General features: G+C 42.1%; 2 protein-coding genes across 4 annotated transcripts in view; one reads left to right on the top strand and one right to left on the bottom strand.

The window, feature by feature from the left end:
* The first annotated feature begins 505 nt into the window (after positions 1 to 505).
* Positions 506 to 5,277, top strand: ORC6 (origin recognition complex subunit 6). Its single transcript, XM_075189219.1, has 7 exons — positions 506 to 620; positions 1,411 to 1,540; positions 2,029 to 2,192; positions 2,542 to 2,631; positions 3,079 to 3,191; positions 3,347 to 3,421; positions 4,369 to 5,277. The coding sequence occupies exons 1-7, from the start codon at positions 556 to 558 to the stop codon at positions 4,497 to 4,499; spliced, it is 768 nt and encodes a 255-aa protein (XP_075045320.1). The 5' UTR covers positions 506 to 555; the 3' UTR covers positions 4,500 to 5,277.
* A 3,667-nt stretch (positions 5,278 to 8,944) lies between these two features.
* MYLK3 (myosin light chain kinase 3) overlaps positions 8,945 to 27,089 on the bottom strand; it is a 48,600-nt gene continuing 30,455 nt past the window's right edge. For all 3 annotated transcript variants that reach the window (XM_075189218.1, XM_075189217.1, XM_075189216.1), the window contains exons 5-13: positions 26,320 to 26,425; positions 18,043 to 18,136; positions 16,294 to 16,403; positions 14,925 to 15,066; positions 14,467 to 14,537; positions 14,267 to 14,395; positions 11,635 to 11,787; positions 10,836 to 10,968; positions 8,945 to 10,379 (exon numbers count right to left, since the gene is read on the bottom strand). In XM_075189218.1, coding sequence (XP_075045319.1) covers positions 10,308 to 10,379; positions 10,836 to 10,968; positions 11,635 to 11,787; positions 14,267 to 14,395; positions 14,467 to 14,537; positions 14,925 to 15,066; positions 16,294 to 16,403; positions 18,043 to 18,136; positions 26,320 to 26,425 — 1,010 coding nt within the window. In that variant the 3' untranslated portion in view covers positions 8,945 to 10,307. The remainder of the gene's footprint in view (positions 10,380 to 10,835; positions 10,969 to 11,634; positions 11,788 to 14,266; positions 14,396 to 14,466; positions 14,538 to 14,924; positions 15,067 to 16,293; positions 16,404 to 18,042; positions 18,137 to 26,319; positions 26,426 to 27,089) is intronic.

Here is a 27,089-nt window from a genome sequence, read left to right as displayed (position 1 = left end):
AAGCTTCAAGCATTGCAGAACATCGCAGTCCCCATATAAATATATGGGGACTGCAATGCTGCACGGTATTAGCCTGTGAAATCTCCTCCGATTGACAGTTAATACATTGCAAATATACATAAAAGATGCAGAAGCAGCTCATTTAAGTTAGATAATAGCTTGATGCATAGACCCCTCGGTCTATCATCCAACGGGGAAAGGCTCTGTGCAAAATGATATTAATAACAGGTCTCTAAAAGACTTAGAAGCAAATTATGGTTCTCCAGGTGTGGTGGGACTACAAGTGCCAGCCACACCTGGAGAATCAGACTGCCTGTGGTGTATAGATATTTACATACTACATGATAAGGACAATGCACTGTTACCCCACCATGGTTACACAACACCACTATCTGCCTGCTGAGGACTATGGGAGGTCTTGTTACGTCCCAGGTTCTCTTGAACGTCAGCGCACACAAAACTATGTGCTCCAATCGGAACGCGTGTGGGAGGAGATAGAGACACCAATCTGGGACGGACGTGCGTTTTGCCGCGAAGTCCTTATCCCGGCTGATCATGGAGTCTGAAACACTCAGAAGACTGGCTCCAAAGTTGGGGATCACTTCCAGCCGAGTCTTGGGGTACGTGGCTGCAGTGATAGGAACACGGGGCTGGAGAGCTGTGGGCTGCCTGAGATGCTGCAGAACATCTTGTAGGATACAGGGATATATTAGTATACCCACATTTACTGGTCCAGCTCTATACCTATAGCAATCACACTGTCTGGTATAGGAGGTCAGACCCCTGGAACCATCCAGCTCCTGTCTGTTTGCTGCAGGGCAGTTAAGGAGTTAATGCAGGTTTAATGTCAACAGTTTAACCCTGGTCAAGATTTTCAGATAGAAAATGCCATGTGAAATGCACATTGTGCATGGTAGGGCTGTCCTATGCATTGCACGCTTTATAATACATTAAGGATGCATGTGAGGTAGTTGCACAATGTCTTCTATTATGACCTTTATAGATATTCTAATCTCCATACTTGATTGGATCCTTGCAGTATAGTTATGCACCTACTCCTAACTCTGCAGCCTCTTGCTAGCAGGGACCTCTATACCATTGGCTTTCAGTTTGTACTCGATGTAATGTCTGTAAACATTCTGTTGTGTACCACTATGTTGGTGCTTTAGAAATACTGTATAATATATTGAACACTTGAGCTATATAATATTCTGGGCTTTTGTGCTGTGTAGTTTGACTGTAAAATATATTTTTTTGCAGGGATATTTAATACACTGGACAGACAGTGTGGTCAGAGGGGGATTGGATGTTGGTCTGTTCGTGTTGCAGCATATGTAAATCTTGCATGTGACTTGTTAAGGGGCTTTGGCTGCTCTCTATGCAATTGTGTGACGTCTGCTGTCTTTTTAGGAAAGCGGAGGAATTTCTGCGCCTGTCGCAGGTGAAGTGTGCAGGCCTCTCTGCCCTGACCACTGCCACCAGCAGCGCCATCATGTGTCTCCAGCTTGCAGCCACCTCCTTGAATCACCCAGTCGACAAGGTGAGATCACCTCAGTACCTTTCACAGTTTAAAGGTTCACAACTTATAAATATGTACTATTGTCACTTCTTTGTTGAATATTGGAACAGCAAATATTTCTGAACAATTGGATATTGTTCATTGCACACTTCCATATTTCTGTGAAGGTCAGCACGTGATACTAAATCAGTGATTGCAATTAATAGCTCTGTTGGCAACAATATTGGATGCAGCAGTTATTTTACCTGTCTGCGACTAAAATAAGACAGGCAGTTCCATTATGTAATTATTGTCCATATATAGAGTTTATAGCTGAGCACCATAAACTGAGGAATCATGATACCTCCCAGGCAGCAATTAATGAGATTTGCAAAAGACACTATATTATATTTGTATATCCTTTTGTGTGGAATTAAATTGTGGGCATTATTTCCACTTTATAGCCCTACGTCCGACATACGGCATTTGGTACCTTTCTCCTGCTCTATTGAGTTTGTTTTGTTTTGCAGGATTATCTGGTGCGGTTATCTGGATTGAACAAGAAGATTTATCACAGCTGTCTGAAGACCTTCGAGTGTTTACTGGGTGTGGACTCCAAGCTGGGCATCAGGGACCTGGCTGTACAACACGGCTGTATGGAGGCAGTGAACACGGCGTCCAAAATCCTCAACAGGTCAGAATGTGCTTTATCGCTTGGCTACGTAACTAGCACAAATGGCTGCCTCCTTTGTGTGTCAGTGGCCGTCCCTCCTTTAAGTAATGGTTTGCTGCCTCTCCCTTGTCACCTGATGCAAATCATCCTTCCCATTGGGTGTCTGATGTCCTCAAAGCGTAGAACAGTCAACACAGTTCATGGTCTTGGGCACTTTCGTCCTAAAGGATAATTTTGCCCTATACGACCCTCTTTGGAAAGGTGCCGTAGAGGCTTCAGAACGGCATTTGAGGCCTTTAGCAGAGATCGTGCTGCTGATTTCTGTATCTTAATATTTCCACCGTTTTGCTGATTTGATTGATTTTTGTAGGTACGAGTCCAGTCTTCCACCGGTTCAGCAGGAAGACCTCGACTTATCCAAACCTTTGTTCATAGCCGCCTCTCTGTACGCTGCCTGCAGGTAATTAATGCCTCTGTCCAATGCTTGTTTACTCACTTTGTTTGTAACCTCTTATCCAGTGTTCATTGTAACTCTGACAATACATTCATTAGTAATGAAATCTCAATAAAAATGTTCAGACAAAGTGTGTGGAGAAGGATATATGTTTTAACATATGCATGTTTGTTTTTTGTGTGTTTTGTTTGTTTGCACCATGTTGACCACTTCCTATAGTCCTGTGTGTGAATCCAAGTTTAGCCAACTGCAGGGCTCAGCGTGGGTCTGATAGTCACTGAGGGATAAGGGCCGGCTGGCGTGTACCCAGTAGCCATGCTCGGAAAGGTCACATGGCTATATTATTATATGTATCTCAGGATGGAGGAGACTGGTAACATGCATGACTTTGTCTACCTTCTCCATGGGTATTGAATAACGTTGTCACTTTTATGTAATTGAATTCTCTTGTAGGTGCCTGAAGTTGAAAGTGGAAAAGACTAAGTTACTGGCTACGTCCGGAGTGAAGAAAGGGATTTTTGAGCGTCTCTGCGTTCAGTTGGAGAAGATTGGCGCCCAGATCTGCCGTGAGTTCCCGTACTGCGGCTCTATATCCACTGATCACTTACTGCATTGTAACTGCTAAAACATGTATTGAAGATTGGTGGCAATGTGCCTTGTTTACTGTCCTGTGATGAATATGTCCCTCCGTACTGACATGATTCTCTTTCCCGCAAACCAGAAGAAAATACGCCCATCACACAGCAGCCGCGGAAAAAGCAGAAGACCTTATTGGAGTGTGTGAATCGGGATCCTGGTGAGTGTTGGCTTCTAGGAGATGTACTTAACTTGTGATGCCTGAAGAAAATAAACTAATTTATATATTTATATTTTTGGTGTGAAAATTCAACAACCTTTTAAACCAGGCCTGTCCAACCTGCGGCCCTCCAGGTGTTGTGAAACTACAAGCCCCAGCATGCTTTGCCAATAGACAACCTGTTGATAGCTGTAAGGGCATGCTGGGACTTGTAGTTTCACAACATCTGGAGGGCAGCAGGTTGGACAGGCCTGTTTTAAACAATCGGTAGAAAATTGGCCTGGGTGATGCTTATATTTAACCCTTTCACTGTTCATTGGCATAACAACAAAGCCAGTCCCACAATCATGCTGCCATCGGTGCTGACGAAGCTTTGAACTTCAGGAAAATGCTTGTGTGTAATTGGCAATCTGATGGCTTTTTTTTTTTTTTGGCCACCCCATGTGTGGACACCAGGGAACGCAGTCTCCTAGAGGGGATACCCCTGTAAAGGGCAGGAGACATTAGCATTGTGATTACCGCGTTTCCTGCATGTGAGATCTGTGCCACAGCGCCCCTAGTGTTGACAAAGTAGACCAGCTCTGACATAAGTAATTTGATATCTAAGGCTATTGTATTACATGTTACCATGTCCGTTAATTAAAAAAAAAAAGTGGAGAATAAAAAGTTATAAAAGTAACAAATACAAGTACAGTTATGTTTTCCATATGCATACTGTGGGCCAAAACAGATCACACCTCAAACAAACATAGTATTCGGCGTATCGACGAGGGAGTATTTGTCTTGGGGTCAGTTTTGTGTAAGTAATTAAGGGAACACTCACAAAAGAGCCTATGTATATATTTTTTTCCCACATGTGTGATGACTGATAATCTAAAAAGATGTTTCCTCTTACACTGACCACCGGCAGCCAAAGGGTTAATGTGACTCCCTCTCTGTTTGAACAGAATCGGAGGAGGACGACGAGGTCCCGCGTAAACCAGCCACCAGCTCCGACCCGGCGATCAGAGAGAGAGACTACGAGGAATGGAGGAGGAAAATATTAGAGAACGCGGCCAAAGCCAGCACTGCGGAATAACGTCCCCCGCGGATGGGTTGCAGCCTGTGTTTTATAGGATGGACATAAAATGACGCGTTAACCTCTTATGTGCTGGATGAAATAGACTCCGCAGCTAAGCAACGAGCTGCAGTCTATATATGATGCTGTCATTGGAGGCTTTAGTGGGGTTTTCTCGCGCAACACAAAATATCTTCTACTGTCTGCTCTAAAGATGACCCAAAAATACAAATCTGATTAGTGGGAGTCCGAAATCTGCCCTCAATTGAGTTACTGAAGTCTGTTTAGTTATGGCAGCAAATTTACACCGAATCGGTCAAGTCCATCCCAATTTTAAAACTTATTTTAAAAAAAAAAAAAAATTGTTGAGGGATCAGAATGTAGGATTTGGTGTTTTTAGACTCTAACCAATGTTTTATAGACCCCCCCCCCCCCCCCCCCGCCAATGTTTTGTTACCTTGCATTTTTCTTTTGACCGTTTAAAGATCTGTTGACGTGGAGACTGGCTATATCTGCTCACTAGGAGCCAATTCCTCTTCTTACTCGTTCTGAGTGACCGGATAGCTGCATTCTTATGAAAAGCGGTTCAGCCCACCAAAAATGTCTGCCTCCGCTGTGCCAGTAGCGAGAGCTATTGCAGACTGTTGTAGTGTTTTCATGTTTTCTCCCTACTTGTAGCCTCTAGTAGTCTGTTAGCTGTGATTGAGCAGCTTTGACTGTTGCACTTTATGACGAGAAGTTTGTTTTAGAATAGTTGCCCAGTTTTATTAACAAATATTGAACATTTTTACTGTCTTAATTGGTTTTATTTAAAAATAAATGAAAGCTCTTTTGATCCGTTCTAATAATCTCTGTTCTACATTAGTGATAGAAAATGAATTGATGATTGATTTTCAACCTGAAGTAAAAAGGGAAGTCCAATCTTTGGACTGATGACTAAGAAAGGGTTAACGTCTCTCGCTACGCTGCTATTTGTGGCAGTATCTTGAGACTGATTCTCTCCATACTGGTGCTAAATCATATTCTACAGAAATAACCTCAACGAGTGAGTAACTATGGCCGTGCTTCTAGTAATGAAATAGTTACGATGACTGTTCACGAAACCCCCCCAGTACAGTAATATCAGAATGAAGTTCTCGCATTTCCTGTCCTGTTACGTACTGATTGGTGCTTATGTCAAGACCTAATCTCATATTTGAGATGAAAAAATCTCACATAACTGTCCATAGAATTTAGTAAGCATTAACGTCTTATGTTCAGGTTTAAAAATACTATACTTGGATGAACATCTGCGCTTGCGCCCAGTTTCAGCTATTTAGGACGTTCTATCAGGGCCATCGGGAGGTATGGCCAGTACAGTTGTGAGGGGCCCGGACAGAGGTCTGTCCGGGCTCCCTGGACTGCTCGGGCCCCTCAGTCTGGCTCACTGTGCTGGCCCTTCTCTGTGATAGGCTGGGAGCACGGCGATTTCATCACTGCGTGCTCTGTCTCTCAGAGGACAAGGTAAATTAACTGGGTATTCATTTGATAGGGGAGTTGCAGATAAAAGAGGGGGACATTTATTGTGATTGCAAGGAGGGTAGAGGGGGACATTAACTGATTAAGGGGGGGTGTGAGAGGGAGAAATTTACTGTGATTGTGGGGAGAGGGGTACATTTACTGTTATTGCGGGGAGGGGAGCATTTACTGTGATGAGGGATATTGGCAAATTCTTATAGTGTAGAACTATTCTTAGGTTGTCTTCTATGTGCTATGTCCCAATACCAGAGCACTTACAGACTATTTACCTGTGGTTAACAGGCAACGTCTCACTCACCAAATCGGAGCTTTCCGGGCTTCCTTTAACCTGTCGTTTGCCTTCAGTACATTGGACGTGGGAAGATATTGTCATACTAATGCAGATATCCTGATGGAGAATACTTACGTTTATTAATACAAAACACTAACAGAGCTATAGCACTATTAAGCAAAGGTTAACTTAAGTACACTGCAGCGGTTGTCTCCTAACACATTGGCATACAAGTACAGTCCAATACCGGCCTAGAAGTCAGCCCAGGGACATCCGATTCAGTCTAGGTCCCTGGTTCCCAGGCTCCATCCCAGTTTCAGCCAACAAGGAATTGTTGTCATCATCTGTCTTAAGGCCTAACAATGAATGAATGAAACCCCAAGGCGGTTGGCCACACCTTTTGCACATGATTTTTTCCAAATCGTAATTGTGCAGAAATATTTGCGTTTGCCAACTGCACGGGCGGTGGTTTTAATTTCTTTAGAGATTAAGTGACACATGCAATTTGAACAGTGTCCAGGTTTGTGTATACACCTGTCTTTGTGGGGTTCTGACAATCCATTCTCTGGTCTGAGTTACTAGTAGGGATAGTGGTAATGTTTTCATTTCCTGCGTGTAGTTCATGTGTAGTAGATATTCTGTGTAATATTTGCCTCAAGCCGCATCTGGCAGCAGAATTTTGCACCTGGTGGAGAAATAAACTCTAAGGATCGTTTGCAAACTCCAAAAACTGGCTGCCAGGGCTGGAATGAAGGGGAGGGGGGAGGGGGGCACGTGCCACAGGCCCCCTTCCCTCTCTTACCTTATGCGTGTTTGTCTCCTCCCTGCTCTTTGTGTGTGTGTGTGTGTGTGTCTCAGTCCTCCCTCCCTTCCTTTCTCTGTCTCTGGAATCGCTCTCTGGCCTTCCTCTGACAGGTCACATGACCAGCTGCCCTCCCATGCAGAGCAGAGACAGAGGAGTCTCCTACACAGCTCTGCTGAATACAGGTCAGTGTGAGAGATGGGGAGAGGGGTTATATTCTTAATGTAATTAGGGAGGGGTGGTGGGTTTGTATTAATATAATGAAGTGAGGTGATTTGTGTTACTGTAATGAGGGGAGGGGGGATTTGTGTTACTGTAATGAGGGGAAGGGGGATTTGTCTTACTGTGATGAGGGGAGGGGGGATTTGTCTTACTGTGATGAGGGAAGAATGGGTTGTTTTAAAGTAATAAGGGAAGGTTTCTTAATGTAACGAGAGGTGACCTAATAATTTAATGGTGGACTGTGGGTGGGGGATAAGTTTGGGGAGAAGGAGGGCTATTTATTAAATGTGAATATGAATTTATTGCTAGGGCTGTTTGTAGGGAGGGAAATAGGTTACTTTATTAATTGGGAGTACTATTTAATTTAATGCTGGGTGCAGTGAAATTGGTGTATTGTGTATGTTATTAATTTAATGTCAGGGCTGGTTGGAGAGAAAAGATCTATTTATTAAATGCGAATACTTTAATATATTTTAATGTTAGGGCCTCATTATTAAATGTGGGCGCAATTGATTTAACGCTGGGGGTGGTTGAAGTTTTCAAAATTAAATACATAACTATTTTTTTTTCCCAAATAGGACCCCCAACATTCCAGGATCCAGACAAGCAGCAACTAAAGACACCAGCAGTCACTGGTGGTGAAAGAGACAAGAACAGGTAGGAGAGAGCAGGACAATTGCCAACTGTCCTGAATCTGGTGGGGCAGTCCCAAATTTGGGTGCCCGTCTTACTTAGTCAGGATTTTGTCTAGCTGCAAGGACAGTTGGGAGGTAGGTCCTGCTTTAAATCGTACTGCTCGTGAAGGCAGAGCTGTGTGCATCTAACAGTAGTGCTCACAGTATTGCCTGTGTATTTATCTAAAATGATAAGCCTATAACATCATAGGGCCCCCCCAGCTTAAGTCCCATGGGCCCCCTATAACCTTAATCCAGCTCTGGGGGCTGCAATTTTGCTTTATGAAAGAAGGCCTTGTCTATCAAGTGCACTTCCACGAGCAGCCCAAATTCATGGTATTTGGAAACAGCCCTGCAAAATCAATCTGGATTTAATTGCAGGCTGGAGAAAGCACAGGGTCTGAACTGTAAAAACTTTGCACCCGTCATCCTTACAATTAATTTAGGATCACCTGTTTTAGTCATTTAAATGCCTATTTTTCCGCAAAAAAAATACTGCTAGGTAGAAAATGATGTGTGAGAGACATTGGGAATATCCTATATAACATATTTCACTTTTTAATACTTTGAAGGGCACTTAGAAAAAGTATTTTCAATCAGATGTGTGTGCAAAGAGCATTGGGATAAGTAGGGACAAAATCTGATCTGCGTGACCTCAGTGGTGGTGTCCTAAAAGTGAAGTCCCTCTTGCAACCCCCCCACCTGCCACACACACACAGCAGGAAATGCCTCTGAGAGCACCACCTATCCCTTATCTGTTTTAAGGGGATCTGTCCATATAAATTACCTTAATGTCTCCCACAGAATTTCTTCTCCGATAAAATATACAGACAATATCTTCCAATTTACTGTCCTTCTTACAACACAAATAGAGATATTGTCCTTTTAATCTGTGTGTTAAATGTCCTCCGGTGACCAATCAGAGCAAAATAAATACTGAATGAAATTTTCAATTGTTCCCATGATGACATGCAAAGTATTCTATTGTATCTGTTTTATTTAATTTACAAATTACACAATTTAGTCACCAAAACTTACTATCAAACGCACACATTTCACAATGCCCAATATACTCTACAAAGATAACTAAATGCCACAAATGGACTCTGGAATTAAATGGCTGATAGAGGCTGCATTAGATGCTAGTGACAGTCTAATGATAAGGGTTAATTAGTGGACAGGGGGGGGGGGTTTGCGCCAGTTTAAAATGTACCTCCAGTCATGTAAATGCTTCCAATAGCCCGAACGTCATTCAATAGCGTATAGTCGTACCATGGAGAACAGCCGAAACATGAAGCAGAATTGCAGGTTATCTCCACTCAAGTGTTAAAGCAAAAAAAAATTTGGCTAAATAAAATCATGCTGCTGGCGACCCCAACTTAACCAGCATCATTCCTCCTACGTGAAATAGTACTTTGCCTTAAAGCCGCTCTTGAAGACTAGCAGCAGTGAAGATTTGACATGCCTAAATGGAGGAGTGTAAAGAAATGTCAGATTCGCAACCTATATGTCAGCAACAGCCATCTTGGAGTCTTCCACTGCTGATTTTGGGTACTTTTTTGATTTAAAATATCAAAAGTTTATCCAATATAAATGTAGTGGTAAAGAGCATAATGATTTTAATTAGCCAAAAATCTGTATTTAAATAAAACACAAAATAAAATCCATTACCTTGCATGTTTCATAGTGGAGTACTTTTAAAGTGTTTGTGTTAGAGGTTTCCAATGTAAGAGTGGTATTAACTGTTGTGTATTCTAGAGCTGTGCTTCTCAACCCTCACCGCTATCCCTTCAAGCTCATCATTTAATTTATCGAACTGACTAGGCTGGAAATTTTCCCACGTGTTCTCAGAGTGAAATGCTACCAAAAAAAAAAATGACCTGCTTGGGTATTTAAGACTGTTGAGAATCTTCTAGAATTAAATAATGTATTTAATTTTGGCTATTTCATAATGCCCATTCCTAATTCCTCAGATTATAAAACCACATCAAGCTATCGTATGGAAAATACATTTATATTTTAGTTGAGGGCTGGTAGGTTACCTGTCCGTTCACAGAAAACCATTCATAACAATTTAGTCAATGGGGGTAGAGTCGATATGATAAGAGATGAAACAGGGAAAACTTCTAGAAAGTTCTAGAAGACCAAGGCTTGATGTCTTTAAAATTCTATGTCAATAGATATTCTATAACCAAAATAACTACATTTATACGGTATCCCTGTCTTTGTGAGTATCAGTACTCTCGCTGTCCGTGTGTTCGTAGGGTAAGCCTCGCAGTCCTCTGCGTCATTCAGCGGCCAGGCGGCTGTAGGTACGTCCCGTGTATAGTGGCGGACTAGTTCTATGAGGGGTTGAGGGAAAGCAGTTGGAACTTCTTCAAACGATTGGCAGCAGTCACAATGTAGAAATATTTCTGGAAAGGAAGATGATTGAAATGATTATCAAATACATTGTTTTGTACATGCATAAAATATCGTTACACCGTCAGCACGTCAAGTAAAATATGTGACTGCCATATTGGTTTGTAGAACATGCTGGGACAACGCATATGTAAATTGTTCAATACATTTATTTTGTAGACAATCTGGGATAATAAAGGAGATGTGCACTCTTGACGTGGAGTCAGCCATTTTGTTAAGGGAACCAGTATTCCTGAGCTGAGGGCAACCTATTTATTCACTAGGAACCATCAGGCACAAAATGGCTGCCCCCATCAACTGTTTAATGTTTTAGTGATACCCCTAGTTCCTTGTGTATTGATGTTTTCCCAACACGGTTGCGTCCCAGATGTAGGCTACGTTTTCCATATAACACGTTGCGTTCTAAATACTAAGTTTCGGGCATGTCGTATATAGATAGAAAAACACACCTTCCATTTCTTCTGCGCCATGTATTTTTGAAGCAGGACCTGGGACTTAAGGCGAACTTTGTATTTTTTTGCTTTTAAAGCAATATCGACCAGCCACTCGTGTTTCAGACATTGTCCGGCGCTTAGTCGGCCACTGTGAGGAGAAAAAGAGAATCGGACTCCATTAAACTCCCTTTGGATGGAGTAAAACGTTTGAAAGTATCTATAAAATACTATAGGGGTCTATTAATTACGGTGCGATGAACCAAAAATCTGTTCTCCAGGGAACGGCCATAGCAGCTCTACTTTCAATTTAGCAAGAGGTGAAAAATATCTGCAGTGGCTATCAATAGCTAGTGTGATGGGGACGCATTCTATTAATAAAAAGAAACAAAAGTTTAAAAAAAAATTATTGCACTAAATAAAAATTAAACACCTTTATTTCTTGTAACATTTCTTAAACTAGAAAAAAACTTTATTGGTGTACTTTAAAGGGTTATTATCCTTGAAAATAATCATGAGCATAATGAAAAAGTATTTTTTTTTTAAATATTATACATATTTTTTAAGTATTTTCAGCTAATTTATAGTTTATAACACAAGAATGCTGTTTTGGACAAAAAAAGAAAATTAAATATCTAATAAAATTAAAGCTTACCCACCTCTAAATATATAGCATAAGCAAATTGTGGTGCGAGTCTTTCTTAAAGTCTTATTGGTCAAAGTTTTTAACAGTAACTTAACTCTTATTCCACAGGTGGGTGGCTGTGTGTGTTTGGGGATATATATTGATAGATAATCACTTAAAGAAGATTATTACCACTTTTCTTTGACGAGAAGTCTGGAGATAAAATCTTTGGCTTCCTCTGACACTTGATCAAACATCTCGGAGTTGAAGTCCCAGTTACAGTTGACGATGTAGTTCATGGTCTCCGCGTCGCTCTCTCCCAGGAACGGAGACAGACCACTAATTCTAAAGACAAAAGGAGCAGAGGGATGATAAATTAAAAGGACTATCATCCAAAAAAGGTGAAGAGGAACCAGAAATTGAATGTAGGCTCTTTATAGCGGCTATTCCTATGTTGATATTACTCTCATTACAATCGGCATTTGTGGTACGTTTCTGAAGGCTCTACATCTCTAGCTGGGTATACTTTATGGTGGTAGGTAAAGGGTTAACTTTAGAATCAAGTCTGGCACGTAGGCCAGTCACACATGGCCTGATCTTGCTGCTCCGACACTTGGCCAGATTGCAACTTGTGGACATTGGAACCCGATGAGGCCAAAAGTTCGTTATATCTGTTGATATCACACCGTGTGTGACCAGCTCTAGAAAGGTCATGTGTGACCAAACCGTGCAGGAGAACATACAATATATTACCAGTGTTAATCACCCTTGTACTAAACCGTAATAAGGGAATGTGTCAAAATCACAGAATGCCTTCACAACTGGAAGTACTGTAACCATTTAAAATTTCGCTTTCAAAAATATTAGTCAAAAGGGTTAAATACGGGATATAGTCTTACTCGGCTACACAAAATGCCCTGTATTTTCAATGTGAAATAATATTTATTAAGACAAAATAAAACAAGGAATACAAATTAAACGTCTTGACTGCTGACGTGTAAATCCTTCGCTGTAGCTATTGTACATTGGAGCGAAATGCACCAGAGTTTAAAGCCATTTAAGCCGCCACAGAATGTGAGATCCAGATTATGCCGCAGGATTGTTATCTTTAAGAATTGTATTCCCTGAGCTAGGGGTGACTTCATAGGTGATATTAGGGCTACGCGCAATTTAAGAAAGGGGTGACTGCCTGCGTTACCTTTCATTGGGGAAGCCTATATAACGAGTATTGCGGAATAAAACGGTGATTTATTCCACGAATAAAACATTTAATTAAATGCAATACATTTTAAATATATTTAATGTTTTAAATAAATTATAACTTTTAAAACTAATATTATCATTTTAGTTACTTAATGGAACTGCACCCCAAGTCTGGGCTATCAGTCCAACTTACCCATGCACACAACGAAGGAAACTGGGCCAGCGAAGCGGTGAGTTAACTCTTACCACACCGGGACAGAGTATTCAAGGCAGCTCAGAATCGCTCTGCCGTATTTTTTTCATAAATGCAGGTTATGAGAGTTTTCAAGGTAATTCTGATTAATCATACCTCCCGATTTTAGGGCTCTGTCCCGTGGGTGGGAATGTTGGGGGAAGGGAGGTATGTATTGGGCATCCTATTGCTTTACAATGCTAGGCAGCCCTCTGGGGATGTGGCCACACCCCCTTTAGTCGTGGTCACGCCCCTGTCTTGGTGATGGGGACACACATGTTAGGAGGTATGATTTAATGTCACGTCAGGATCAAAGACATATTGATAATACGGCCCAAAGTCCAGTCGCTATGTCACTTTTATTATGCAAATGGCAGAGGCTGAAAACAAAATTGTGGAAAATGACCACACTATGGCAGTGCAATAAGGGCACATTTTGGGAACATGGTACTACACATTTTGGGGTGCAAGCATGCCGGTACAATTTATGGAGGCAATTGTGCCTGTGGAACAAGAGTTTAATGGGGCTGCTTTGCCCCATGCCCTTCAAATTTGTAGTTCCCTATCCAGGGGCAAACGCAGGATTTGTAGAGGGGGGTTTCCACACCACGTCGCCAGTGGGCGTGACCAGCATGCATGGGGGCGTGGCTATAACATTAGACAGTGCTTGGCTAGTCTCCAACTCTCCCTTTCCCCATAATATACATGGACAATGCTGCGTGCACTACTGTTAGGTGCACGCAGCTCTCCCTTTTCCAGCAGAGTCATGTGAAGCGGGAGCAGGGTCCAGCCACCTTAGTTATACAGTGCCCCAGGTTTGGAGGGGGGTTTCCAGGCTCTAGGAAACCCCACCCATCGGTTTGCCTGTGCTATCCTTCATCCATGTCTCACAATGTACAATTCTACTTCTTTTAGCAGTACACACATCCCAAGACACACACACGACACAAAATAAGCCTCATCCCCATTTCACTGAAACCATACCCTGATTGGCCCCCTCCGTGCCCACACAATGTCACAATCACTTTCACAATAGGCCATCCCCCTTTTGGGTTCCAAGAATCAGTTGACAATTTCAGGACTTATGGGTAAGTACCATCTTGTATCTGAAAAAGTTTGAGGCTGGGAGTGAACTAGTGGAGAGCTGGAGTCCAATAGGAGACTAGAGGTGACGGCTTCCTATTGGATGACGTTCTGCGTCATCTCTTGGTATTGACAGAGCAATGCTACAAATGCTTTGACTCCTGCTTGCGGCAAAGCAATTGCTCCAGCCAACCCACCGATGACTCCCACACTCCTAGTTATAGAATTCAATTCAGAGGTTTGTGAGTAAGCCTGGTGATTCATACAACAACCTTCATAGTGTACACAAGCAGGTAAGTGACTCACAACATGTAAGTGATGACTCCCACACTCCACATGTCGGTCGGGAAGGACACATAATCATAATTCACCACTTCAGGAGCCAAAAACTCGGGAGTCCCAAAATTCACCTTCAGCTTCTCTCGCGGCTTGTACCTAGAAATCACCACAAGTCAGTAACTTCACCACCAGACCCCCGACTAGTTATATGGCTGCAGATCACTTACCTTCTCGCTAACCCAAAGTCAATGATCTTTATCTGGTTTCCGGTACGACTGACGCACAGAATATTTTCCGGCTGAAGGATACAAAAGAATATATTTATTTTTCACTAATTTGTCATGGCAGGTTCTTCATTATTTTATTTATTAAAAAAGCTCACTTAAAACCATTTAGATTAACGTCTTCTTAAATATTGATTTTTTTTTTAAGATTGACAAGGTTTTCTGCAGTGTCCTTAGAGTTACGGAGAGATAATCAGGTGTGCATAGGAAGATATAAATCCCCCACAATCAACATCTTATCTCACATAACCTTAAATCATCAAAGCTCCTGAAACTGACGTATATATTTATCTATGGTTTAATTGTTCATTTGTATGAAGCATTCCATGCCTTGCTATTGTTCACCCCTCGAGACCAGCGGATTACTACACGGTATTCTATACTTCCATGTGTTTTCTAACCTTGAGGTCCAGATGAAGGATATATTGCTGGTGCAGATAGTATATCCCTTCACAGATCTGCTTGGTAAACATTATAGCATCCAGCTCAGTCAGATTATAGTCTTCGTCAGTGATCCGGTCAAATAATTCACCACCATCCAGACTGGGGAAAAATGAAAATAAATTAAAGATCATGCAAAGTAGCTACTGAACATTTATAGATCCTGTATATAAACCTGTGTATAACTGAGTTACATAATAAACCCAAAATAAATTAAGTTGTCATGATGAACTAAATATCCAACATGCTATCTGTCCCATCCCTTTACTGAAAGCAGGCATCACTAAGTGACTGCTTGGGATGGCAGATCTTCTCTTTGGGGGGCAGTTCAGAAGACTTTTGGTGACAGACTTACAATCTTTTAGTTAACGGTAGTGAACTTTACATGTTGGTGGATTTACACACAGTTTTGTCACAGGCAGTTTAACTGACATGCTATGCTTTGACATTTGATATTTTGCTCCTAAATCCGGTATTGTCTAAGAGCATTAGGTTGTGGCTCTTTGGTTTTTGTGGTGTCTAGGGGATGAATTGATAGCTAGACAGATGTTTAACTCTAAAACAGTTTAAAACACATTTCTTCTATGCAGCATAATACATGTTCATATTTGAAAGAATATTTCATATAAAAAAAAAAGTAATCTATATAAATCAGGCTAACGGAACATGGCGATTTTGCAGAACCATTTATTTGGCAATCGTAGAAAAAATTGGCACATTTGAGGGGTCAAAACGGTCTCCCAGACTAAACAAAATTCCATTGGGTCAGATGTGATATTAATTAAGATAAGATAATATTCTGAGGGCTTGTGACCACATTAACCTGTGAATAACTGGAGCCATAACAACTTAACCATCCGTGCGGGGTCTTATGACAATACAATACACCTGATTGTCCAGTGGCCAAGGATATGGATCACAGTTGGCTTTATACATAGGTCGTACATTTTCCATTTAATGCCCAAATAACCCCCCCCCCCGCCCCATAGGCAAACCGAGGGGGGGGGGGGTTCCTAGTGCCTGGAAACCCCCCTCCAAGCCTGGGGCACTATATAATTGAGGTGGCTGGACCCTGCCCCCGCTTCACACGGTCTGCTCGAAAAGAGAGAGCTGTGTGCAACTAACAGTAGTGCACGCAGCATTGCCCATGTATATTATGGGGGATAGGGAGAGTTGGAGAGCAGCCAAGCACTGTCTAATATTATAGCCACGCCCCCATGCATGCTGGTCACATCCACTGGTGGCGTGGTGTGGAAACCCCCTTCTACAAATCCTGCGATTGCCCCTGCGCCCCCCCCCCCCCCTCATCCTGACTTATATGTATATTACCATTCCATGATCAAGGTCAGATCGTTCTTGCACTCAAAGGCGTCATATAATTGTATCAGGTTGACGTGATTTAACTGGTTCATCACAGTAATTTCGTTTTTCACCTCATCCTGTTGAAACAAAGAACAAATCTCCATTTTATTGACGTTTTCCTTCTCCGTGTCCCACAGATGTACCAGGATCCAGCGTCTAGTGATCTCCACCTCTAGTAAATAAACTGATAATTAGATACATGTCATAACCGGGGAAACTCTCAGAGCTGGAGTAACCCCCCCACCCTACCTGATCCTGCTACCGAGCACTGACAGTAACTCCCACTGAGACTCATGAATATGCAAATTAATTCCACAGACGCTTGTCAGAACCCTAGCTCATCCCATTCTACATCTCCTCGTTAAAGGGCAAATGTCTTAGAAGGATAGTTTAAAACGTAGAAGGAAAAAAAACATTAATGTGAAGCTTTTCTATAAATTTGGTAAAAATTAACAAGGTGAATGCGGTGTGGTATTTAAAGGAGCACAAAACCTAAAATAGTTGCTTATATACATGTTGTTTAATGAAATAAAGTTTAATTATATTTCATTTTATATATATATATAATTTTATATTTAAAAAAACAAAAAACAATAAACAATCATAGCTGTAACTGTAATAACATTTCCTTTCAATCTGGTCTATCATGTAAAAAGTACAACTATGTTTTTTTTAGCACAAATTACATCTGAGGCTGTCTATTCTCTAACCAGCACCAAATTTTGAATTTGTAATTGTGTTGTATTTATTTGAGGTGTAGTAGCACCCGTATGACCGGAGCGCTGGTTTATACTAATTGCTTTTATACCTTTTACATTCCCAGTTATGTCTGCACTTCTCCCTGACACTAGGTCAGGTTGTTTTACTTGGAGAGAATCTTCATGCAATGTTTGAATAAACAGTTAGAATAAACTGTCAGCTCTTTGTTATAATGCTGTAGACAAGTGACATTTGTTGATGCTTGATGATTGGCTACTTTTTTTTGTTCCATCCACTGTGATTGGCCTGATTCTCCAGGGGGCGTTATTTACTAAGAAACTGATTTATGAATGAATACGCCAACTTCAAACCTCTGAAATTCAACTAGAATTGTCCAAATCAATTTACATATGTCTAATTATGAGACAGATTTGAAAACAATGGCGTTCTGCTTGTTCTGCTAATTTGCCTACCGGGGGGGGGGGGAGGGCGTAAATGATGCGATTCACAGCGAATCGCATCATGGAGGCTCCCATCCTACCCACATTACTAGGAAGTAGTTTGAACATGCTCAAAAACGAACTTTACGCCAATGAACGCAACCCATTGTACGTACAGTACGTATTAAAAGCATTTTAATTTATGTATTTGATCTAAATAAATATATATATATATAAAAATGGTTTAAGACCGGTTCATTTATTTTATCATTTAATTTTTTCTTTTTTTTGAGCAGACGCTTGCGTGTATACTGCACTCTATTCTATCTGTCTACATACGGCAAGTAACGTTTATGCGGAGCATACTTACACCAAACGGAAACGTATCGTAAGATACACTAGGATTGGAATACTGTCAGAACGACGGACAAGTTCTGTGCTCTGTATTATACCGTAAGTTGCGTGCAAACATGAATTAATGTGGCATTGTGCGGCAGTGATGGTACTGATTCTTGGTGGTGAATTGTCATGTATTATGCTCAACCCATAAAATGACAGCTATAACCATGTTACTCACCCTATCCTTGGGCGCTTTGACTTTGATGATTTTGGCAGCGAGGCGAAGCCCGGACGTTATCTCTACACACTTGTGGACTTGACCAAAACGTCCCCTGGTGACAAAATCGGAGCAAAAAAGATGACTCTTAAAGATTATTGTCATAAAGATACAATAAAACTACATATTGCGATTGATTTACGTACAAATATACACTTTAATTGCTGTATTTATAATGCATTGTTTTTGTTATGATGCAACTTCTGTTTGGCATTTTCATTGTAGTATTTGTTACAACCTACAGGTGTCACTCTTTCTACAGATGTTAATGAACTTGGACTTCCTTAAGAACAGTGATCAGGGAACAGGGGTAAATTACCCCAAATGGGGTAAAAATTTAATTCCTGGGGGTAATGCTGCAGATTCACATGCTGTCAGTTGGATTGTAGACCCCTTTAAATGTGATATTGCTGTTGTACCAGAAGAGCCTCAAGGGTTGGCAGAGGCACTTCTTGAGCTTCGATGCAATAATGAAGCACGTATTGCATTTGAAAACAAAGCAGATCTGTCATATTTTTGGATGTCAACAGCTGCAAAGGCATCAACATTACACACGAGGAGGCAGTCAAAAAGTTGCTGCCTTTTGCAACAACCTACCATTGTGAACAAGGATTTTCCACTCTGAACGAACATAAATACAAAGCAGAGAAATCGATTGGACCCTGAAGACTGTATCCAAATTGCTCGGACATCAAAATGCCCCAATATTGATGCTCTCGTATCAAAAATGAAGCAACATCATTTCTCCAAAACCTGAAGTTTTGAAGTTGAAGCTTTCAAAGAAATTTTGAATAGATTCAATAAAAGTTTGAATTCCAATAATTCTTCATCATCATCATAATTTATTTATATAGCGCCACTATTTCCGAATTAATTCAAGGCACCTCCCCCCCATCCACCACACAAGGGGAGTAATGTTGGAAAGTATCCACTGCATAAAATTTAAAAAATGCACATTTGGGTAATGAATTGCATTTCATTTTACACATCCAAAACTGGTCAAGTCTTTAAATCCTCTTTATCCAGCATTAGGAAGGGCAGATATAACCCTGTTTACGTAACTCCGGCCCTGCCGCAGAGGTCACAATATGGCGCCACGCTGGACAACAAAAGCAGGGCTAACGGAAAAAGTGACACAACCTGACTGCGAGCACAAGCCCAGTTCCTGTGTTTAAGGGCAGACTTCAGAGATGTTTTGGGAGCTTGTGAAAGTGCTGCTGTTATCGCTGATTATAAATAGCCTGACACATGGTAAACACCATCCAAAGACCAGGCGCATAAATGTCACCTTTCTCACGGTTTACAATGGATTAAGCCCCTCGCCCAGCTGTTCCCTCGCTCTGTAATAAAATGTTATAGTCCATGTGGGAGCCTCGCAGTCTCATGCTGAAAGTAAATATATCAGCTACAGGAGAACACCCTTAAAGGAACATTATTGGAAATAAAAAAAAAAAATTGTTCTGTTATAAAAAAAACTGCTTTGCAACATTCCCAGATAGACAATTAAAGTGGACCTGTCTTTGATAGCCAGTGGAGGCAGCTATTTTTTGGAGCAATGCCCCCTCCCGCATTCAACCTTCCCCTTGTTGAGGGGGTGGGGCTTAATGACACCATTCACAGCGAAATGCGCATCTCAGCTCCGCCCCCACTGTATTATCCAGCATTGAGCAGCAGAGGCGGGGTCTAACGATGCAATTTGCAAGGCCACACCCCAGTACTTGGCAGCAGGATCTCCTCTTCTGTGTGGGAGGAGCTTATTTAACAAGTATTGATCTGAATTACCAGAACAAAAGCATTAAGAAATAATTTTTTATTGCTAGAATAAATTATTTTTTAAGCAGTACAGTTTAAATAACATATATTTATGTATTCATATAATAAAAACATTATATAAATAAATAGTATATATAATAGCATTCACGAGTATTTGCATTCTTTTTACGATTAAATTTACCTAATGGAACTGAAAGTTCGAACCTGAGCTATCTGTTGCTTGGTGCCCAAGCCGACACCAGCACCGAGCATTGGAGACCGGCACAGCAAACCAGAGGGTTAACCATTACCGCCCCTGGCCGGTATCGCTGGGACAGTGGCGTAAAATGCCGAACTGATATTTTGTTGCGCAAGTTCGGGCGATGATAAAACTTATCACCGCAATGGGGTTAATATTCATAATTAGGCTCCACAGACTTCAAAGTGAAGTCTACACGTGACCATGTTCCGCACAGAGAAGTCCCTGTTTTCCGTGGCTTGTTAGATTCATTTCAGCCCATCGGAGCACAGGATACAATATAAGGTGTGACATTACACTAAGCTTGAGCCAGGATCATGGCAAGTTTGTTTCTATTTGTCTTCTAGCTAAGCACTTTCTTGACTTGTGGGGGATATCTCTTAACCCCTCCCTAAAAAGAAAAGCATCGGAAGATGGGGGGCGTTTGCGGTGGAGCAGACATTTGCACAGGCAGAAGGGTGGAGTTGGGTGGAGTATACATGTTACATGCAAAGTAGGGAATAGATGCCCCTGTGCACCTCATTTTGCAGAGAGTTGCATTATTGAAGTGAGATTAAGGGTTGTATAGGGTGCCTGGCCATATCCACTCTGCAAAAGGACTGTTTTGCGCTGGTTCCGAGCTGGCCGGCTTCGACACTCACACTGTACTTTTAATGGGAATGATTTTGCATGTTGGAGAAGTGCACATTATACTTGGCACCAGATATGGCACAGCACATTATACTTGGCACCAGCTATGGCACAGCACATTATACTTGGCTCCAGCTATGGCACAGCACATTATACTTGGCACCAGCTATGGCACAGCACATTATACTTGGCTCCAGCTATGGCACAGTACATTATACTTGGCTCCAGCTATGGCACAGCATATTATACTTGGCTCCAGCTATGGCACAGCACATTATACTTGGCTCCAGCTATGGCACAGTACATTATACTTGGCTCCAGCTATGGCACAGCACATTATACTTGGCTCCAGCTATGGCACAGTACATTATACTTGGCTCCAGCTATGGCACAGCACATTATACTTGGCACCAGGTATGACACAGCACATTATACTTGGCTCCAGCTATGGCACAGCACATTATACTTGGCACCAGATATGGTACAGCACATTATACTTGGCTCCAGATATGGCACAGCGCATTAAACCTGGCACCAGATATGGCACAGTACATTATACTTGGCAGCAGATATGGCACAGCACATTATACTTGGCACCAGATATGGCACAGTACATTATACTTGGCTCCAGATATGGCACAGTACATTATACTTGGCACCAGATATGGCACAGCCCAATATACTTGGCACCAGCTATGGCACAGCACATTATACTTGGCTCAAGCTATGGCACAGCACATTATACTTGGCACTAGATATGGCACAATACATTATACTTGGCTCCAGATATGGGACAGAACATTATACTTGGTACCAGATATGGTACAGTACATTATACTTGGCTCCAGCTATGGCACAGCACATTATACTTGGCTCCAGCTATGGCACAGCACATTATACTTGGCTCCAGCTATGGCACATTACATTATACTTGGCACCAGATATGGCACAGCACATTATAATTGGCACCAGATATGGCACAGTACATTATACTTGGCACCAGATATGGCACAGCCCAATATACTTGGCACCAGATATGGCACAGCACATTATACTTGGCTCAAGCTATGGCACAGCACATTATACTTGGCACTAGATATGGCACAGTACATTATACTTGGCTCCAGATATGGGACAGAACATTATACTTGGTACCAGATATGGCACAGTACATTATACTTGGCTCCAGCTATGGCACAGCACATTATACTTGGCTCCAGCTATGGCACAGCACATTATACTTGGCTCCAGCTATGGCACAGCACATTATACTTGGCTCCAGCTATGGCACAGCCCATTATACTTGGCTCCAGCTATGGCACAGCCCATTATACTTGGCTCCAGCTATGGCACAGTACATTATACTTGGCATCAGATATGGCACAGCACATTATATTTGGCACCAGATATGGCACAGTACATTATACTTGGCTCCAGCTATGGCACAGCACATTATACTTGGCTCCAGCTATGGCACAGCACATTATACTTGGCTCCAGCTATGGCACAGCACATTATACTTGGCTCCAGCTATGGCACAGTACATTATACTTGGCTCCAGCTATGGCACAGTACATTATACTTGGCACCAGCTATGGCACAGCACATTATACTTGGCTCCAGCTATGGCACAGTACATTATACTTGGCACCAGATATGGCACAGTACATTATACTTGGCTCCAGCTATGGCACAGCACATTATACTTGGCTCCAGCTATGGCACAGTACATTATACTTGGCACCAGATATGGCACAGTACATTATACTTGGCTCCAGCTATGGCACAGCACATTATACTTGGCTCCAGCTATGGCACAGCACATTATACTTGGCTCCAGATATAGTACAGTACATTATACTTGGCACCAGCTATGGCACAGTACATTATACTTGGCTCCAGCTATGGCACAGCACATTATACTTGGCTCCAGATATAGTACAGCACATTATACTTGGCACCAGCTATGGCACAGTACATTATACTTGACACCAGATATAGTACAGTACATTATACTTGGCACCGGATTTGATTACCTCTTCTTTTTCCACACAGCAATGCTGAGAGCATAATTAAAAAAGTAAATATAGTTTAATAAATGTAAGGGGTCTGTGTAATGAGTGATTTGAGCAATGGCCTGTGTATAATAGAATCGACAATGTGGTGAGCAATTTGGCTGGGCGATATGCACTCTTCCTACTCTTCCGAGAGACCCCCCCCCCCCCAGAAAGTAAGGCTTCTTTCCAGAAAATTGTGTCATTATGACCCTATGACCCGACCCTGCTGTTTGATGATGCAATCGTTGCATTTTTCTGAGGTGATGGAGATAAATGACGAGATTTGTGACGCCAAGACCCCCCGCACTTAACCTCCGCTCTGGGATTTTGTTATATCGATCATTGCACATCTTTGCTGTTTGCACAAGCGACAGTACAATCATCATGTCAGCCTGAAATCCCAGAAGATCATGCCTGCACATTTTGTTGCAATTTATATTTCCACCCCTGTAAACAGCAGGGACGGGGTATTGTTACACATTTTGTAACCCATAGAAACCGCTCACACATCAACATACATCATTCCTATTACACAAGTACATTTCTGTCCCCCAACACAAACAGTAATATCACTAGGAGTTAAATTCCTGTTGCCTTTTTAAAGGATTTGGGTGACATTTACAAGCCAGCCAACACAAACAATGTGTAGGTAGGTGTGTTTAACAGACTGTTTTCAGGATTAAATATCTTAAGTTAAGTAACATCTGTCTGTATCTCACTACCAGGTTTTAAAATGTCATGTTTAATTAATTTACTGTGATCTGACAAATGGTCGCTTTGTAAGCAAGCAAACATATATTCTCCCTTTTTTATTCCATCTTCCTCTCTGCACCATATCTAACAACCTCAATATCATCAACGTTTATCTGTAAAGCGGCACAAATAGGGATACAAATAAACATATAAAAAAAAATAACACAACAACATAATATGGGGATGGAGGTACAAGTACAATACAAAATAAACAAGTAAAAGTTAAACGGAAAATCATAACAGTCAAGCAAATAGAAAATAAACCTTCAGACATAACGGATACAGTCGAGGTAGACAAAGATGACATGAGTCATAGGATAGATAGGGCCCTGCTCATAAGAGCTTACAGTCTAATGGGAGGGAAAAGTGACAGTAGGATTAGATGGGACACAAGTGGCCAGGGCAGGAAGAGTAGGTAGTGGGACTGGATAGGCAATAGTGAAGTAATGGGTTTTGAGAGAGCGCTTGAAAGATTAAAGGAGGGATGGAGTACATAGGCAAACCGAGGGTGGGTTTCCTAGTTCCTGTAAACCCCCCTACAAGCCTGGGGCACTGTGTAATTGAAGTGGCTGGATCCTGTCCCCGCTTCACACAGCTCTGCTCAAAAAGACAGAGCTGCGTGCACCTAACAGTAGTGCACGCAACATTGCCCATGTATATTATGGGGATAGGAAGAGTTGGAGAGCAACAAGCCACTCCCCCATGCATGCTGGTCACGCCCACTGGTGGCGTGGTGTGGAAATTCCCCTCTGTAAATCCTGCGTTTGCCTCTGGGGTGGATGAGGCAGGGAGTTCCATAGGTAGGCAGCAGTACAGATGTAATCTCGTAGGTGGGAGTGAGAGGTAGTGACTAGAGGGGAGGAGAGCCACTGGTGAGTAGTGGAGCTGAGAGGTCAAGCTGTGATATATCTTGTGACAGGGTCTAAGATGTATGGTGGTGAAGCTTTGCATTCGGCTCTGTAGGTGAAGGTGAGTAACTTTAACTTGAATTGTGGAGGAGATCGGGAGCCAGTGAAGGGATTTGTAGAGTGGTGCAGCAGATGAGGAGTGATGGGAGAGGAATAGGTGCCTCGTCGCTGCATTGAGGATGGATCAGGGAATGGTGGTGGAGCGGAAGGCCAGCTAGGAGGAGGTTGCTGGGGTCAAGGCAGGTGATGATGAGAGAATGGACCAGGGTGACTGTTGCGTCCTAAGCGAGGAAGTGGTGTATTCTGTTACAAAGAAGGAGGCAACAGACTGAGGTAGGGACTGGATGTGTGGAGTGAAGCAGAGACGATGATGATACCAAGGCAGCAGGTGTGAGGAAAGGGGAGACAGCGATGTTGTCAACCATTAGGAAGTCAATGAGAGAGGTACTGACATGATTGGGGGAAAGATGATGAGCTCTGTTTTGGACATGTTAAGCTTGATGTAGAGTTGGGACAGGTGTAAAGTAAGAAGAGCAGAGGGCCATGAACAGAACCTTAGGGGGACCCCGACAGACATAGGAAGAGTAGGAGTTATAAAGAGAAACACTGAAAGAGAGAACTTAGAGGTAGGAACGAACCAGGAAAGGACAGAACCGCAAAGCCCAAGGAAGTGAAGTGTGTCAAGGAGGAGAGGGTGACTGACAGTGTCAAAGGATTACGAGCAGGGAGAAGTGACCCTTTGACTTGGCTACAAGTAGATCATTGGTCACTTCAGTTTGGAAACAAAGGGGAGCAGAGAAATGGGGCAATCAATGGAGAGATAGAGAGGGTCCAGAGGTGGCTTCTTAGGAAGATGAGAGCATGTTTGAAGTTGGAGGGGAAGACGGTGGAGAGAGACAGGTTAGGAAGTTGAACTAAGTGCCACCAAGCAATGGTAGAAAAGGAGCGGTGGGGATTGTTGGACAAGGTGGAGATTAGGGATCTGAAGTACATTTGCTTAATGAGATAAAGGGAACGTAATAGAAAGGATGAATTTGAAGTGTATGTATTCAGCTCAGGATGTTCTCTACTGATGCTCAGCAAAGCAAGAGCAATGAAGTCCATTAGGAGAGGCAGTAGGAGGAAGTTAAGAGTAAGTAGTTTTGAGGCGGCAGTGCTCATGGGAGTGTTAGTGGGGATGTTAAAGTCCCCGAGAATAAGGGTGGGTAGATCAGTGGAGATATAACGGGAAAGCCAGGTGGCAAATTTGCCGAGCGAGGAAGGGCCTGGGGGCAGTAGATGACAGCAACGCGGAGGTAGAGAGGGTAAAAAAGGTGGGATGGAGTGAATTTAGAAGAAGTAGATGGTGGTGGTTCTGTAGGTGTTTCCTTTTTACAATTATATAATCATCTGATTCTGCTTTTCCCACTTACTTTTCCATTTGCAATAACTTAAGATGAATTAATTACATGGATCTAAAGGTATTTCTTTACCAATAACTGCGTTTCAGCTCACATTATTACAATTCAGCAATTCGTGGGAAAGCAGAAATAAACAATGATCAAACTATCAAAATTAGCTAAGTTGCCACTATCAACTTCTGAGCTGTAGGATGTCCACCAACTTATTACAAAGACATGGTTATCCTATTCGTCTGAGAGTTTTGTACCTAAATAATTGGGCAGTAAATTCATTAGAATGACGTCATTATTAGCCAAGCCATTGTAAGTGTGTTATTTACTAAGCTGGAGACCGATGACACACGTTACATTATAGTAAACGCAATACACCATGGTGGCCCTTGCCAAGTCTGATACTTAATTAGCTGGGAGTACCGCTGTTGGCTCTGTGGAACGTTGCAGCTGTTGTGCTGTGATTAGTTGTGCACTGGGTAACTTACCCTCCCAGGACCTCGTGCTGGCAGACTTTATAACAGGACGATAAGATGGCCTGCTTGATGCTCACTATCCGATGGTTGAAAGGGGCAGGTGGGGGAGGACAGTCATCTGTAAGAAGACAATACACAAATCTGAGATACAGTGATACAGAAATGTGGGAAATAGATGATTGAAGCTGACAAACAGTTGTGGAACTACAAGACCCAGCATTCCCTACCTGCTAGAATATATGCTGGAAGGTTAAGCTTTTGGAGAGCCACATGCTGCACACGTCTGTACACGTCTCGTACAGACAAAATTACACAGCATTCTGTTTTTAGACCAGTGCTGTCTATTTATTACTGCCCTGTTAGCAGCTTCAGTGTATGCTACCAGCCAGGGGCTCCTCTGGTAATCTCAGCCTGTTAGGGTAGGTCCTCATTAAACACTTTTTTATAGACTACTCTCTACTACCAACTTATTATCAGATATATTTTAATATTAGTTCGCCCAAGTAACTAGGGCATTTATTTATCCAAGGGTGAAGAGCCATGTGGCCAAATATATGATAGCTTCCCCATGCAAAACATAATGAAGCCTATTTACCAAGTTTCGATACTGTACGAGTAACAATTTTCTCTTTTTTTTTTTTGTCACTAAGAGGTGTATTTACTAAACTGCGGGTTTGAAAAAGTGGAGATGTTGCCTATAGCAACCAATCAGATTCTAGCTGTCCTTTTGTAGAATGTACTATAAAAATGATAGCTAGAATCTGATTGGTTGCTATAGGCAA

Source organism: Mixophyes fleayi, chromosome 10 (genome assembly GCF_038048845.1).
Source record: "Mixophyes fleayi isolate aMixFle1 chromosome 10, aMixFle1.hap1, whole genome shotgun sequence".
Taxonomy (NCBI): domain Eukaryota; kingdom Metazoa; phylum Chordata; class Amphibia; order Anura; family Limnodynastidae; genus Mixophyes; species Mixophyes fleayi.
The sequence above is the reverse complement of the archived record's forward strand: the minus strand, read 5'-3'. Positions and strand labels throughout refer to the sequence as shown.